This window comes from Jatropha curcas, chromosome 9, assembly GCF_041381405.1.
Source record: "Jatropha curcas cultivar XTBG-Jc1 chromosome 9, XTBG_Jcur_1.0, whole genome shotgun sequence".
NCBI classification, from domain to species: domain Eukaryota; kingdom Viridiplantae; phylum Streptophyta; class Magnoliopsida; order Malpighiales; family Euphorbiaceae; genus Jatropha; species Jatropha curcas.
In genome coordinates this window covers 4,354,662-4,371,553 of record NC_143159.1, presented here as the reverse complement: position 1 = coordinate 4,371,553, position 16,892 = coordinate 4,354,662, and the positions used below count along the sequence as shown (strand labels likewise).

Here is a 16,892-nt window from a genome sequence, read left to right as displayed (position 1 = left end):
GTTGACATTTTAAAACAATGTCGTTTTAGTTAATTATGATTAACGGTCTTTTAGCTGTCTAATTGAAGAAGTAATCCCCAATTTGAGATAGTCCAATCCGAAAAATCAAATCCCAATTATTACACTAGAGAGTAAATTTATTTGCCAATTGAGACTAAAGTGATTTGCTATGGAAACGACAATTAATGTTACAAAATTTCAACTTTCCACCTATGGGGGCTGTCAGTTTCTTTCTGCTAAACATGTTTGGTGTAACGGCTTATTAGCTACTCATATACATGTATTATATACTCAAATAGGTATGAATTGGTTGGTAGCTGCCAATTTTAACTAGCTCTTTAATCGATTGAGTGCATTTTTCCTTCTTCCTCTATAAATGTCTGAACTTTTTACCTAGGAAACTTTAACCTGCACGTTAAGAAATTGTGAACCATGAAAAAATAAGAAAAACTGAGCACATGTATTGCTTATACCACGTGTAGGTCATCCTTTCATTACAATTTCTTGATATTATCAATTTATGATATAGTAATATACATTCACTCAATCCCAAATCAAATTCAATATTTCATTTACATGAACATGAAGTTCGTCTATAAATAGGATCATTAAGTTGCAGGACCTTCTAGACGAAGGTAGTCATACATGAGACCCTGGAAAGGGCTGGTGCATCTTGGTTGTGTCAAGAATATGGTATTTTCCCCTTCAACTAGCCTTGCGCCTGGTATATTTACATTGTACAGCCAGTAGAGCCCATGAATCCCATGCCTTGCAATTGAATTGTCCCTTCCTATCAGACCAGTTGTGAATAAAGGACGTGGCGCATTTTGGTCATTAACACGAACCTTTAGAAAAAGAAAAAAAATATATATATTTAGCACTGAATTTTAAGCAAAATGGGTAAATGATACTGAGTGATGGACATTCGGGTAATTTGTATTCAGTTTAAAGTGCTATAACCTGCAGTTCTGCTAGAGTAGCAGATGCCAGTGCGACCCGCAATTTGAATGTACTCTTGTGATCAATTTCGGCCAGTTTGAACTTGATTTGCCAAGTAGTACCTACGTGTGTACCATCATCTTTCTGCCTGCAGTACAGAGAAATTTCTAGGATGAGATGTGATTGTCATGATAAGTTTGCAATGCAAACATACTAATAGCATATTATTCCAACACAGGCATTATGACTGGCATTTTATATTATAGCAGTTTAAAAGTCAGCTAATACGAGATTGGAGATGTAGTTTTTTCAGATTTTTCCTACTAGTGCAGTTTAGATTTTTCTGATGGTTAAATAATTTGGTTTATAGCATCTGAAGTCATTAAGCAAATTTCCTCAACCAAGTTCAGGGAAAATATGTGTTTGATGCATTTTTGTTATGCAAAATTCTACAAGAATTTTTAGAATACGACTAAGCTTTTATCCAGTAAATCTAGCGTTGGAAGAACTTCACCTTACAACCTGTGCAAAGAACCAATCTTTGCTATAGTCACTGACACCAACTGTGTAAACCAAGTCCGCATCAGGATATAAATCCACATATCGGGCCCACAAACCATACTGTCTAAACCTGCCAATAGAACGGAAGAGTCAAAAAACAACTCTAGAGGAAAATTTTCAAAATTACAAATACTTGAAAGAGCCACCAGAAATACGTCCAATATACAATCATGGTTCCAAATGGAAAACTGGACTAAGACCTGTTACTGCAGGGTGATGCATAGAAGTTGTGTTGCTATCATCACCTAATATTCTTTTTCAATCAAATCCAAAAACGAAGACCAATAAAACACCTTCCCACCTTATTCTATATTTTGTTTTGAAGGAAGAAAACCTTTTAAATTATGTTAAAATCTAAGGACAGCAACAAAAGCACTTTTTTACTCTTTCATGTACTAGGGGATTTCACTTGGAAAAGAAAATTCTCCATACTAATGGATTGGGGTCCATAAACATGGGTTCCAATGTCTGACCTGTCAGGATGGTTGATAAATAATCTATTTACATGCATGGGATCTGGATCAGGAACATAAAATTCTGCAGCGGAACGATCAGGGATGCCTATTTCCCACAAAGTAGGTCCATCTCTTGGAGGACCAAATACGAGGTCACCCATTTCAATATTACAACCTGCATTGCATTTTATTTCAACCCTGTAAAACTTTCATCATGTACAAGAACAGAATTAAAAGATATTGTCATATCTGAAGAACAAAACCTGAGGTTAAAGTAATGGCAACTTCACATCGGTAATCTCCAATAAATCCAGGGACCCATGCATAAAGATTATAGTCCCCAGTGCGCACATTTTTAATGGAGAAACAGCCACTTTCATCTGCTCTTGTCCAAAATTGGTAGTCCTAATGAGAAGAAACAGGATTATAAAGTTAAGAAGTGTTGGACACAACCACAATAAATGACTTCAACAAAATACATACGTATACCCAGACAAACATTAGTCAGTCCCTTAAATATCCAAGGAAGTTGCAAAGAATAAATTCAAACCTCAGAGATTTTTCATTTGTTCTATTGGCTATAGAGGCTAGAGCTCATTAAGTATCATGCATTTAAACAATTATTATCTCAATATATATATACCAAAAGCAATTATGTTAATATGAGAGAGAAAAGTTAAAAGGTGAAGATATAACATTCCAGTGCCTTCCATTGACTTCCACATTTAATTGGTATAACACAACTTCAATGCTTTCCCCATTATACTCTGTTTGGTTCAGAGAAGAAAACAGTAAAAGCAGAATTAGCATCTCCTGCTTCCTGGTATTCTAAATGATCACGAGTTCATACCAATTTCCAGATTTTTTATTAACTCCATGATTGACAATTTAAAACAAAAATCTACCATCCACACGAATAAGTTAAAAACAGTTCACAAATTTTTCCTCTTCCTAGGATGCTAAGAAAGCATCAAATGTTTTCCCAATGTACTGCTAAGAAAATACAGAAGATAAAGGAAAACACCTTGCACTCTCTCTGCCATGATCCAACATCACCAGGTGGGGCCAACCCGACATAAGCACCACGTGCTACAATATAATCCTTGCTCATATACCTAAGCATTGAATAAGAAAAATTTCAATATCTATGGCAAAGTAAACAAAGATGAAAAATAATCACTTGTCCATATATTTAACCTAAAATTTACAGTGTCTTACAAAAATCAATTCAGATTCAAGGAATTGGCCATATATGAACCGAGGATCTAACCTAATTTTATATTGGGAGTTGGCTACTGTAGCCATTCTCCTTTAATTGGGCTTGGGGAACTCACTAAGTCAGGACAAAAAAAAAATTACTTCTTTCATAGGCAGATAGTTATGCAACTAATGTAAATTTGAACTTTCCTTGAATTTACATGACCACAAACTGTAAATTCAAACCAATCTTATGACCACATGCCACAACTGCAAATTAATTATCTGCAAATGCCTACCTGTCATGGACTAGAAGTCTACCAGCAATATTTCCCCGTTGTTCTGACTTTTGGAAATCCTCATAGGCTGGGAAACTGTATGGCCAGCTTTGTACTTCAGCCATCATCTGAAGATCAGCTTAGCTCAGTGCTTGTTCGTCATAAATAAATTGCCAAATTATTCTCTAATTTATAAGAACATGAACTAGAAATTATTGATGCGTCAAACCTGTATTTTGGCATCTTCCCAAAGGAAAAGGGGGTCATGTCCAGTTGCTGCAGAATTAACATATATGAAAACTGGGCCAAAAACTTTCTTCCAATACTCACCAGGATTAAACCTTGGCACCAGATCTTTCCCAGCATAATGTGAACTATGAAACATCTAATGAAGCAATTTGAATTGAAAATTAACGCAGTCAGATGCTTAAAAGTTAATAATACCATAGTTGTGATTAAGAGTTAAACATATATGGCTATGAAAATATATTTTGAAAGGCTATATAGGTCAGTCACTTACAGCAAGAGTGGTAGGGCCAACATGTGAGGTCAGGTTCTGTTTGAGGGGCCCAGCAGTTCGGAACTCATTGCTTGGTGTAATTTGCCAAAACCCCACTGGTGGGTTGAAGCTTATCCACCCATGAACCTGATTGTCTTCGTTTTTACATGAATATTGGTACTTGTCATCCACCTGTATCAAACTATCATGGAAATTCATAGCATTCTACATTTTGCATTAAATAGAATTAAAGAAGGAAACATCTCGAAGTTCCCTTCAGAATGTTTTAGCAGGTTTCACTCACAAAACTCATACTTCGCTGGATCAGCTTGGAAAATGTTAGTGCTGTCAAAGGAAACCTTGTAGGGACACAAATAGAAAAGAAGCAAAAACAGAAGTTGCATATAATAGCAGTGAATCACCTCTCCTTTAAGCCCTGGGTGCTTTGGATTAACGAGTTGGACAGCTTCTGGATATGCCAGGGTTTGACATCGTCCTGGCATACGGTCATCAGGTAGAGGCATTAGTCTTTGCCGATTATCTGCTACAGCCATGTATTGAAACCTGTCACAGTATCATGATAAAGGTGTACCATAAGAAACTAACTGGTTTTTTTAAGGATATATACTTTTATCTTTTTTGGTCTTTGGTCATTGGATGTGGACCTTAACCAAGCCTTTGGCAATCAAATTTTGGTGAAAAATGTTACACAGGAGATTGGGCAGTTGACAGAAAACTGAGACTCATAATATGTTGCCTCAAGCGCGAGATATAGAAACACGGGAGATTGGGGGCTTGAGGCTGTAGCACAGTGGGAACACTATGGTAATCTGAGTCTCCAGTAAAAGGGGGACAAATAAGCCACTTACAGAATCTGACAAGCCAACTCCACCAAAGCCCTTAGACATTTTGGAGATTGTTCATGTATAAGGGTTTTGGATGGGTTTCTGAAGAAAATTGGAGAACTGGAATAGGCTGATTTGTGCAGATATATTAAGTGTTCAAAGGCAATGAATAAAATGCACCATTGCTTCTTTTACCCACTAGAAAACACTTAATTTGAAGCAGTTATGCAGGTTACAAAATGTGAATTTTAAAAAAAAAAAAAAAAGTGATAGAGGAATATTTTCCCTGTCAGGCGGAAACCTTTCCTTCTGACAGAATTGAAAAATTCCTCCATTGTTTCTGCTTTAGGATCAGCAATTTGGATCACTTTTTCTTCAGCATTGGCATCGGAATACATGAAGAGCAGAGGAGATAATGCCTGCTTCATGCCGAACAGAGAAGAAAACAAAAATAAGTTTTCACAAGATAGTGGTTTATCGTTTTCCAGAAATCACAGATGACATACTTTCAAAATTCCAAAATTACTTTTAGGCATTTTCATCAGTTCAAAATTCCTACTTCGAAAAATCAAATCTCCATTTCTTCTATGAACTACAGTAACAAGATCATGTTCTGAATTTCCAAACAGCTTTTTGTTACTCAACATTCTGTTATTCAACCATGAGATTACCGGGACATGCCAACAGATAACGTAATAAGATGCGAAGAATTTGCTTACTTGTCTTTTCTGAGTTTGAAAGTGATCCTGGTTTCACCAAGCTCAAAACCTGGCCACTCTTGTAAGTGCTCATAGATGGCATAAGAGTAGAAGCCTGACGAACCACGGAGCAATATAAACCTAAAGGATAATATGCATCATCTTCAATTTTGTAGTAAAATACATTATCGCAATCACACATATACCTCGTATACAAACACAATTAATTTGAGCAAAGACCTTTTATCTATGTTTAGGGGAATGTACTTGCCCTCCAGGGAGTGATCCCACATTCGTATAAATGAAAGCTCCACCTGTTCCTCATTTTCAATAATTACCCTAAAACTTGTTCCGCTAATCCTGCATAGAGAAAGCTTGTTCATCTGCGGATCATAAGCTTAGCTTTTTATTCTGTCAATATCCAGGAAATTTATTAAGAATTCAACAACTTTTTATAATTGGCTTGAAGAAGACCGAATTTTGGAGAAATGCAGTTGTCTGTGTGTGTGTGTGTGTGTGTGTGTGTGTGTGTGTGTGTGTGTATTCAAAAGATACTTGAGATACATAAAAGTATACCTTTTAAAGTAGATCCATATTGAAATTATGAAAAAATTCAAGCGGGGACATACAATTTGAAGTTTGAACATTGAACTTGCTCTTAAAATTTGTGCATCAACAAAATATAAAAGTCAATAAAGTTGCTGTATTGATGGACAAATTCTTTAGTTGTGATGTTACGAACTATGCAGTTCCTACCATTACTTCGCATTTCACGAAAAATATTTAGAAAACGTATATTTTTGTGGCCAGTAAATTAATAAAATTCCATTGACAATTTGGCAAGAAGAACAAAAAAATTGTTGATAAAAATTTTGACCAACAAAAATGTTAAGCCTAAGAATTCAACTTTGAGTATCTTGTCAGAAAGAAATTAGTGGAAAGAGCATACACATCAAATATTCCCTTGCCTCCTGGTGGATTCCAAAAAAGATCCCAGTACCTACAATTGAAAAATGGAGTCAATTTTCTAATTATAGCTGACTACAGCCTTCTATCATATGTATGAATTAATTAAAAAAAAAAAAGCAACAATACAACTGGCAATCAAACTATGGTTCAATTTGTAATTTTAAATCATTTAATCCAACACCTGCTTAGTAAGCAGCGCATCTTAACACATCAATCCATCTTCTGACTCAAAAACATCCATAATTCCTTTTTACATCCACATGAATATTATGTTTGAAAGACACTAGCTAGAGATGGTGTTGGTTGCTCAGAGCGGAGACCTGCCATTGAGGCCTCCCTTCAGCAGGGGGAAGCACTGCTGCATAAGTTCCGCATAGCCTAACTAGCTTTTGAGCCAGAATTTAAATAATAAAAAATAAATAAAGGACAAAAGCGAGAAATTGAAACGACTTTAACATCATGTACCCTCTATTTGTTTCACGATTAAGAACTTCAAGCAAATTGTCAATGCCATTATATCGAATGCCAGTAACAATTCCCTCAGGTTTTGACAATGTGATTTGAACTATGCCATTATCCATCACCACCTGCATAAGACACATAACAACTGAAAGATGTAATATAAATACTACCTAAAATTACTAACAGGTGCTACTCTTCCTTAAACTTATATTCAGACCTACAAGTCAATATATCTGCTCTAGCATATCATAATTTCAACACTATAGACCAACAATAATAATAACATTTTTTTTCTCTCTTTAAGAATAGAATACCTAAAATTAAAAGCATCAAAAGAAAGGATATGCAAAATTGAATTACATGACGGTCTTGAATATGCAATCTGACTGAGTGACGTGGCATGGAGCCGTAGTTGTTCTCTCTCAGAGCTTGTTTACCAATATGAAAATGCCTATCTGGGTTTTGTATATCTGAAAAGTTCATGGACTGACAAATAGTTAAATTCAAGTTATTTATAAAATGCCAAAACAACTTAAAAGCATCTCTTTTCTTGCTCAGGTTGCTTTAGTTAGAGCTAAGAATTCCATTTTCCCTGTGCCTTGATACTTCTCTCAGTATACAGAGAAAAGCCAAACGATCAACACACACAATTAAATGAAGAAAAATAAGAATAATCTGAAAGACAAGTTATGCAATTGTTGAAAGCACTTAACACGAACCTTCTAGCAAAAGACAAACTTCGGTTTATTAATTCATAACTTTTGCCATTTAAAAAAAAAAAAAAAAAAAAAAAAAAAAAATCAGAAGCAAACTTAAATTACTAAGAGGACATTTCCAGAGAAATATTCCTTTTAAAGATATTACAGCACGATGTGCTGCAATTGATTGTTTATAGAATTGATTATCTTAGTAAGAAAATAATAAGAAAAGACGGAGAAAGTAGCCTACCTCCAGCCACAGGGTTTTGAGATTGGTTGTGTTGCGTGCAACCACAGCAATCGCTAAGACAACCCAAGATATTTTGCAGCTTTCTCCTCATTCAGTGATTAGCGATTAGTGATTGTCGGCAACTATTACGTCGGAAATCTGCGGTCGTGGCGGAAGTGATGCTTAATTTGGACTAAGTGGCGGCAAAGGTTGAACTGTTCAAAAAATATATAAATTATATCTAAAGAAGCCTCGGTTAGTCGCTTGCGGTTGCCGCGGTTTCGGAAAAACCGGCCCTTTGTTAGTCTTTATAGTGATTGCACATTTTTAATTTTTTTCAAATCATCTCCTCAGTACTGTCATCTCTGCTTTTCTAAGGAAAAGAAGAAAAGGGAAAACAATTTACATTACAAAATCAAAAATGTAAAGTTGGAGTCAGATTAGATTTTGTAGAAAAAAACAATTTTTTTTTTTTTAGATTTTTTAATAAAAAATCCAGCAAAAGTAAATTTTATTTTTTAAATGAATTCCATAATATTGAAATTTCATATTTTAATTTTACGATTTATGTTTTACAGTTGATCTACCTATTAAATTTCATTTACAAATAAATTTTTTTAATACAATTCATTTCAATTCCTGGGTTAAAAACAAAAAAAGAGAGAACAAATGTCTGTAAATTGATAGAATTGGTTTTGCCAGCAACTTCAAGAATGTCAATGTCACTTTACAAAAGCCCATCTTTTTACGAAACAAATGAAGCTCGTTTCCAAAAGAGGATTCCAATTTTTACGGCTCAGTGCACTAACACAATCCCAATGAATTTAATATAATAACAACAGTGAGCTCAGAGTTAATTACAGATCCAGACAAATAGAACTACGCAGCCTGAGAGACATGATGTACATAAGCCCTAATGCGTAGCTTCTCCGCTGCTGCTAATGCCCTTGATTATTATCTGTTTTCCTCTGGAAAATAAGCGATCCTAGTATAACAGCAATGCCGGTTATTGCAATAGTGAACAGAAGTCGTTTCCGCGAGTAATTATCATGTGGCTGCCTTCTCGGTGCACCCTGTGGTCTTTCTGCTGCCCTTGCATCACTTCAGGCATTCCAAATAAATTAAATTAGCCCAAATCACAAAATCATATCTGGTGAATGTGAGATGATGCTGCTGAATTAAAAGCATAATCTTAAATGATAAACAATACTTCGATCCGACAGTACATATCCAGGAGTGCCTCGTGCCTCCTTTCATACAGTTTTACTTAAAATAAGTTGACAAACATCCTTCTTATGCAATTAGTTTCTCAGGAAAAATTCTAAGAGCCAACTAAAATTAGAACCTGCATATACCTTTAGCTGCTTTTGCCAACATATCAGAATATTTCTAGCCATCAACATCTACTTAATATAAGGATGTAAAGCAAGAATCATTTAGACCACAAAGATGATATCATAACTGTGTCTAGGACTCATCGAATGCCCTAAAGAGTTCATAAGTTATGTTTTAAAATGAAGACACCAGCTTTAAATTTCATTAAATTTAAATGATCCTACCATAACTTTATTTAAAATCATCCAAGCAGAAAATTTTAAATTGGACATTAATGAAACTTTCTGGAGGCACAAAGACATGTTTAAAATATAGTTCTATTCCCATGCTTTATCTTAATTGCAGAATCCCATGCTTTATCTTAATTGCAGAATCCCATGCTTTGCAGATGAAAAGACCTTATTTTCCAGCATGTGCTTTCATATACACGTGCAAATGCAGATAAAACAACTGCCACAGATTAACCAAGATTCACCATGCGCTCATAGATACTTGTGTTGGACTTCAATGTGACATGTAATACCCACTTAGAAGGTTTAAACTATATCTGCACTACGCATCCATTGACTGCTTTTCCACAAGCAACTGCCACATGAAAAGCACAATGGCATTCACCCAAGATGCACTTTTAAACAAAGACATTGACATAAACTGAAAAATGTCAAACACGATTAAAATGACTGACACAGCCTATAAATCAAAAGGCAGCTAAAGCAGTGGAAAGCCATTTAGTAATAGTTTCACACTTCTATGCACAAAAAAGATTATGAAAGTAACCACAATGTATTAACTGTGACTGTTAAGAAGAATAGCACATCTACCTGGAAGATCCCACAACACTATTTGGAACACCAGTGCATCTACTCTCATGGTTGTATCTTTCTCGCAGTCTAATATATCTAGTACACAGATGACAAAGTTCTGTCCGATTCCCACATACCTCCTGAAATTCCATAATTAAAAAGGGAAAAGAAAGATGCAGATATCAATCAGAAGAGAAATATGCACCTGAACACTGTCCTGTACAATTTAAATTATTGGCAGCCCTACCTGATGCTCAGCTAGATCAATTGCAGGCAATGGAAACTCACAGAATTCACATGTGACAATCCTTTGAGGGCAATTTTCACCTTTATGGATAGCTAGAACTTCACGCTCCATCGTCTCACTGCAGAGTGAACAGGCCACCTGCTCAACTACAATAAGGTCAACATAGTACAACAAAACCCAAAATAAAATTTAAAACACGACAACTGCTTTTATCACAAGAATTAATAGTATAATCTATTTTATCTTCTGGATACACAAACTCAAACTGCTCACAATAAACTTGAAGATTTTTAACTTCTGCCCACAGTTGAGGAAAATTTATAGCTAATTTGTGCAGAAGAATACAGCTTTAGGAACAGAACAAATTTAAAATAATAAAAAAGCACACTAAGTCATCCATCAATTACCAACTCTATTTTTAAATAAAAGGAAACTTAAAGCAGCAAAACCGTCTGTTACCTGAACAATGAAAATTTTATATCACAAAAACTTTCTAACAATCTACTGTGCATTTCATTATAAAGCATATAGCAATTCTGATAACTGGCAGTCAACCATGATATAGTAAACTTTGCACCTTAAACTACCTGTTGCTTGGCTTTCTGCCTTATTACCGCATTATTGTGTAATCCAACTCACCTCATCAAGACCTAGTTCTTACTAGCTCTTTTCTGCTGCCCACCTACGCCCACAATCAAATCGTACATGCACACAAACTGAATATAGCAGTTCTACCTTTCTTTAGTTTGTTCCTAGTTTGCCAACAACTACATGTACTTACACGTTAGTCTTGGTGAAAAAACAAGAGCCACATACCACCATCCCTTTACATTCTTAACCTGATACAGCAGGCATCAATGTGATTCAAAGTTTGCCAGTAGAAATATCATACTCTTCCACACCAGAAGGAAAGATCTAACTGTAAAATTCTTAAAAACAACACTTTGGGTTTGGTTAAGGATACAAAGCCCAGCCCCATCAGACGCCAAAAGGCTTGCATCATCAAACTTAAATACCTCTATCCTGCTCCACCTTTTTATCACTTGACTACTGACTGAATATTATTAATAATTCTCATAAATAGTCACATAGAACGAGTTCAATAACTCCTCCCCTCCCCTCCTCTCACCTCAGATCCTCTCCCCCATGTGCAATACAGCACCCAATTAATGCGAGAAGGTTCATAGCAGAAGGAAAATTATGAGAACCATTTAGTCTGAAATAAGCAAGGAAGTTATAAAAAAATACATTACATAGATGTGTAAAGTTTCTTTTTGGATGTACTAGTACTAGCAAGTGCATCAAAGGTAAATTCATTGGTTCTCCCAAGAGGCCAGAATTACTGCGATATATGTACAAAATAATAGTCAAGAGCTTCAAATAAACCAACATACCGGAGCATGAGTGTTTAAGTAGTGTTCCTCAGCATACTTTTTTGGGACCATATCACCACAAATTTTACATTTTTCAAGATTCCGAGAGCAGTGTGCAAAATGCAAATCAATATTCGAAGAAGGGATAGCTCTGTGGCTGGAAAAACAAAAGCAAATTATCGATCAGCTGATTAGTTATGTTCGCTCCACATATAAGGAGCAGCAGATAATTCAATCAACGGTGAGACTATCATCAGAATTAACCAAGAGAAGGAAAATTACTATCACTAAAAAAGAGAAACAAATTAAAACAAGCAGATCATAAACAATCCAGACAATCCCAAAATTTAACAATCAGGACAAGATTGAACCCAGTTCTATGGATTCGATACATTAAAGTCTCACTAAAATCTAACTGTTATCTATAATTAATAAGCTACGTTGACTACAGGCACAGGAAATAACACTTAAGAATTTAAGACAACAAGAAAGATCAAACAAGTATTATAATGAATTAATTCAATTAAAAAGTGATAGGAAATTTCGGTTTTGGTCTGAACTTCATGTAAATAAACAAGATCAAGAAAAACAAGAGTATATTATTAACGCCTAAGCACATATTTAAAGGGGAAAACCAATAAATAAATTCGGACAACCACGATAACGAGCACAAAATTATAATTATTTACCAGTGACTGCATATGCTTGTGGTTTCCTCCGACACAACAGCCATATCGCGATAAAACGGAGTCGTACCTCTTCGACCGAAAATCTTCCAGCAAACCTTGAAAATTAAAAAAAAAAAAAAAATGAGAGAAAGAAATGAAGAATTAGGGGAAAAAAATACAAACCAGATTATAACACAATGGCGACAGGCATACATGCATTATTAGACAAGTAATTCGCAATTTTATTACCTAAAACCGAATCGTTTCAGTGTCGGAGATTTCCAGATGTGTGATTCTTACGTTTTTTTTTTTTTTTCTTCTTCGTATGTTTTTTTGGGGATTTTGGACACTCGATGAAGAGCGAGCAATTTGATTACTTTGGTTGAACCAACTTTTGATGGAGAGACTTTTCGGACCTAGGTCCATATCGAGTTCTCGATGACTTCGCAGCGCGTGGTTCCACGTTCTCTTATCTTCTCTTGGGCTTTGTTAATTGAAGCTTTGGGCTATACCGATCCCAATCGGTAATATGTTGGGCCAAGGAAAGAAGAAATGTTTGGGACTTCGGGCCTATTTTTGCCAGGACATCAACCTCTGTGTTTTCTGTTAATCGGACATGTGGATGGAGCTCCCCCTCTTAGAACCAAAACTTACAAAAAAAAAAAAAAAAAACTTTTAGACGGGTCCATAATTCTACTTAAATAAGATTTTTTAAAAATTATTTATATATTTTATTTTTTTCAATGAATATTCAGAAATATTCTCGTTTCAATAAAAAATTTTATTTTCATTAATTTGGCCTATAGGTGAGCCATATATTCGATCTAGATAAATCAATTTGCTTACATTCGCTTCAATCAAAAAAGGAAAAAAATCATTAACGGTGGTTCAATTGTGAGAAAATCAACTGTACTTCTAAAAATTCTTTTTTTAGTTTTGAGTATTCATGGGAGTGGATTGAATTTCCGAGCCAACTTTACTTGTTATCAAAATTTAAGTTGAAAGGACTTTCTAAAAAAAAAGAAATAAGTAAAATTCAAAATCTCAACCTAGGAATGATATTTTTTGTGGAGAAGAAATGTTGCTGTTGGTAATGTTGGCTTGAGAAGAAAGGAACCAATGAGGCCTAGGATACTGCTGGGAATGTGGGGGCAGCAAGCAAAGACTTCTACATCAAGATTTTAATTTAATAATCTAAAAATAAAAAATAATATGTTACCAGAAAAGCCACCATTTCAAAAGGATGCCAGATTGGAATTTTTCCATAGAAAAAACAATCATGTCTCTATGGAAAAGCAGTCTAAAACCTTAGTTATTATACTATTTTAGGAACTTTATAAAACTACTATTTTGGGAAGTTGCAACTAAGGAAGGATATTTAGCTATTCAGACAGGTTAATATGCTTTCGACCTACCAATTTCCTTTGGCTTAACTGGTGAGTTTGTCCATTATTAAGTCCATAATAGTTAATGGTAGAAAAACAGTACACTAGCACTAATTAAAGTTCATAAAAATCTTCTATTTCTATATCTGGATTTTATTTTTTAATTGACAAGGTACAAATCCCAGCCTGTCCTACATGCCTACAAACCTATTTATTTATATTATAATTGCCTTGTAATTAATTAAATACTAATCTAGTTATTTCTCAATATATATATATATATATATATATATATATATATACTAACCTAGTTCTTATGAGTGGCTAGCTTGTAAATTCGCGTGTACACGTAGTATTTTAATTTTTTTATTAGTTTTTATATATATTGAGTAAAAAAAAAACTTCTGTAGTTTGCTTCTTATTTTTGGATGATTTAGAATAATAAATTTTAATTTATATTCTCCTCATCGATTTTTGTTTATATAATTATTTAATTAATTATGTCTCTTTTTTCAAATGTTAAACTCTATTCAAAAAGATATGATGACTATATTAATGTAACTTTAAATTTTTTTTTTTTGAGTGGAATAAAATTATTATTATTTAGTGAAAATGATTACATAATATATAGTGAATAATAGAATTTTTTAATTATCTGTTATAAAATATATCTTTTTAATTTCCCTATCATGTTCATTAATTTTTTTATTATTCTATCAATTAAGATATAAAATGAAATAGAAAGAATTGTCATATAACGTATAACAATAAGTTTGTTAGATGTCGAGTAGTTCATCCAATGAAAAAAAGAAAGAAGGAAAGAAAGAAAGAAATAGCAACCAACAAAATGTTAGTTGCCAAAAGCATCATGCAAAATTGGCAGCGGTTTTTTTTTTTTTTTTTTTTTTCAGACAACACTCAAGTGGTTAGCTCTAATTAACCACCAAAAAGCGATTAATAGAGAAGGTGGGTAGAAACTTATCAAAAAGGAGCACGATCTTCCTAAAAAATGCCAAATCAAGCTCTGTTTTTTCTCTTAGAAATGGAAAAATGTTTCACTTCCAATGAGATATTTGTTTTTTTTTCCAACTTTTTAGGCTATGGCCTCGCATCCCACCAAAAAAATAAAAAAATATATAATATTTTTTATATTATTTATTAATTTTATTATGGATTAATAAAATATTAACATTTTTTATATTTTATAAATTATAAATTTTTATTGAATAGGGTGAAGATGAAATTATAAATTTTAATAGGATGGGATGTTTGTATCCATGGAATCATCAGAAAATGAAATAAAATTATTTAATCTTAAGGTGAAAATTGAAGGAATTTTCTAAACCTACTTCGATCCATTCTGTCGAACCTTTTATTTATTTAATTTTAAAAAAAATAAAAAGTTCATTTGGTTCTCTCAGCACTTGGCACTTCCACACAATAAAAAATTACAACCAAAAAAAAAAAAAGCATTAGTAGTTACTAATTTAGATAGAGATAGAGTTAATTAAGTAATGGAACTGAGCAACAATATTGGAGGACACTGTGAAACTTATCTTATTTTCTCGGTCTACACACTTATATCATTTGGCTGATGATTGACACTTGTCCATGCTTATGTTATATTTTATTCAGTGCCCTCGATTACCGGCGTGCTAATCTCCAGTAGCCCATGGTTTTGTCTCCATAATACTAATCTTGAATCCTATTGGTTGCTTTATTTTTGTTCACGTGGGCAAGGCCAATTGAATCAGGCAAACTCCAAACCCTAGACATCCTTCTGCTCCAAACGCTATATTGCGATTCTTCTTTATATCGCACGAGAATAAGTTCTCGTAGTTACAAAATTTTTTCGAAATAAAACAGTTGACCGAACATGGCCACATTAATTTAGTTATAGAGCATAATTATTTACAAATTTTCATAATTTATTAAGAATTTATAAAACTCAGATGTGTGGTTCAAATAACATGGGAGTTAGGTAAAAACGATTGAAATTCAATTTTCCGACATATTATATTTGAGAATTATAATATGTTAAATAAGATTGATCAGTTAAACTAAAAATAAGATAGCTCAATAGGACTTAGTTCAACAATTGGATACAATTGCTACATTGGAATACAAAAAATAATAGTGGTACTCTTTTGATAAAACATGAAGAAAGGTACGTCTTCTTGATTTGTGATCTAAAAGGGGGTTAAAAACTCTCTGACAAAGGCGTGCAAGAGGAGTTGGCCTCATGGCCTCCACCCTCGATTGGGTAAACCAAGATATACATTCACGTGCAAGCCAGTCAATCAAATATTGCAACTGAGCTCCCATGCGTTTGGAGGAATGCAAACTGATCGATGCAATGCAAAATTCAATAAAATATATCATGATGAATCCTACAATTGTGTTTTGTGCTTTGATTGTTCATTAGTATTTCTTTTTCTTTTCTTTTTTTTTTAATTTTTTGTTTTTAAATAAAAAAATTTAAGAAAAACTTAACAAGATAGGTCCAATCTAAGTCTAAGGTTAATAAAACTAATCCTATCACTGTAATTTAACTGTAATATAATTATACACACATATATATATATATGCACCAAGACTAGTGGTAAGTGCATATATAATCTGACAATAGACACAGATTTGAATTTCTCTTCCATTTACTTTAAACGGCTATATATATTTTGATGGTTTCAGATAAGTTACATCGGTGACAGTGCTCAACTTGAAACTTGAATTGTCAGAACCTAAATGATATTTATCATGATAAGAGAATTATATATACCATTATTCATTAGTTCTAAGAAAAAAAAAAAAAAAAAAAGCAGAATCGGGTTTCTTGACAACTACATTGAAAACTTGAAATACGTCGAAATTGGAAATTTTATTGTAGGCATGGTCAATTATTGTCCTAATTAGGAAACCTTAAAAGCAAGTTGAGGAAAAACTATCTTTTTCTGATTTGCCTGTGCTTTTCTTCGCTTCCAATATCCTCCACGTGCCTGCTTTTCATTGACATCTCATAAAGAGCTACTAGCCCAAAGTATGTCACAACTCATAAATCATAGTAATATAATATATTTAGTGTTTTTTTTAGTATCGGACATATAATATTTAAATCTGAATCTATAATTATACCTAATATGCATTTATCATTAAATTATCTTTTATTACACTATATTTAGGGCATTTTGATTGCTAACTATATGTTAAGAGCTTTATATTAATAATGAAGTCCTTTGTTATTACTGATTACT

The 16,892-nt window shown here is 33.6% G+C and overlaps 2 protein-coding genes across 3 annotated transcripts; both read right to left on the bottom strand.

Moving 5' to 3' along the window:
- Positions 1-441: 441 nt before the first annotated feature.
- LOC149493486 (uncharacterized) lies at positions 442-8,234 on the bottom strand. Its single transcript, XM_089726032.1, has 16 exons — positions 7,852-8,234; positions 7,264-7,373; positions 6,907-7,028; positions 6,422-6,472; positions 5,713-5,832; positions 5,494-5,613; positions 4,352-4,493; positions 3,951-4,121; positions 3,660-3,815; positions 3,452-3,558; positions 2,980-3,070; positions 2,219-2,360; positions 1,974-2,130; positions 1,454-1,570; positions 961-1,087; positions 442-845 (listed from the first exon to the last, which is right to left on the bottom strand). The coding sequence occupies exons 1-16, from the start codon at positions 7,940-7,942 to the stop codon at positions 609-611; spliced, it is 2,061 nt and encodes a 686-aa protein (XP_089582158.1). The 5' UTR covers positions 7,943-8,234; the 3' UTR covers positions 442-608.
- A 266-nt stretch (positions 8,235-8,500) lies between these two features.
- Positions 8,501-12,663, bottom strand: LOC149493485 (TRAF-type zinc finger-like protein). 2 transcript variants are annotated; one of them, XM_089726470.1, is made up of 6 exons: positions 12,506-12,662; positions 12,278-12,372; positions 11,610-11,745; positions 10,216-10,353; positions 9,987-10,108; positions 8,501-8,931 (listed from the first exon to the last, which is right to left on the bottom strand). In XM_089726470.1, the coding sequence occupies exons 2-6, from the start codon at positions 12,319-12,321 to the stop codon at positions 8,769-8,771; spliced, it is 603 nt and encodes a 200-aa protein (XP_089582596.1). In that variant the 5' UTR covers positions 12,322-12,372; positions 12,506-12,662; the 3' UTR covers positions 8,501-8,768. The 2 variants fall into 2 exon arrangements, with proteins under 2 accessions (XP_089582596.1, XP_089582597.1); XM_089726471.1 differs by lacking the exon at positions 8,501-8,931 and adding an exon at positions 9,414-9,750 and having other exon boundaries at positions 12,506-12,663.
- Positions 12,664-16,892: the final 4,229 nt, after the last annotated feature.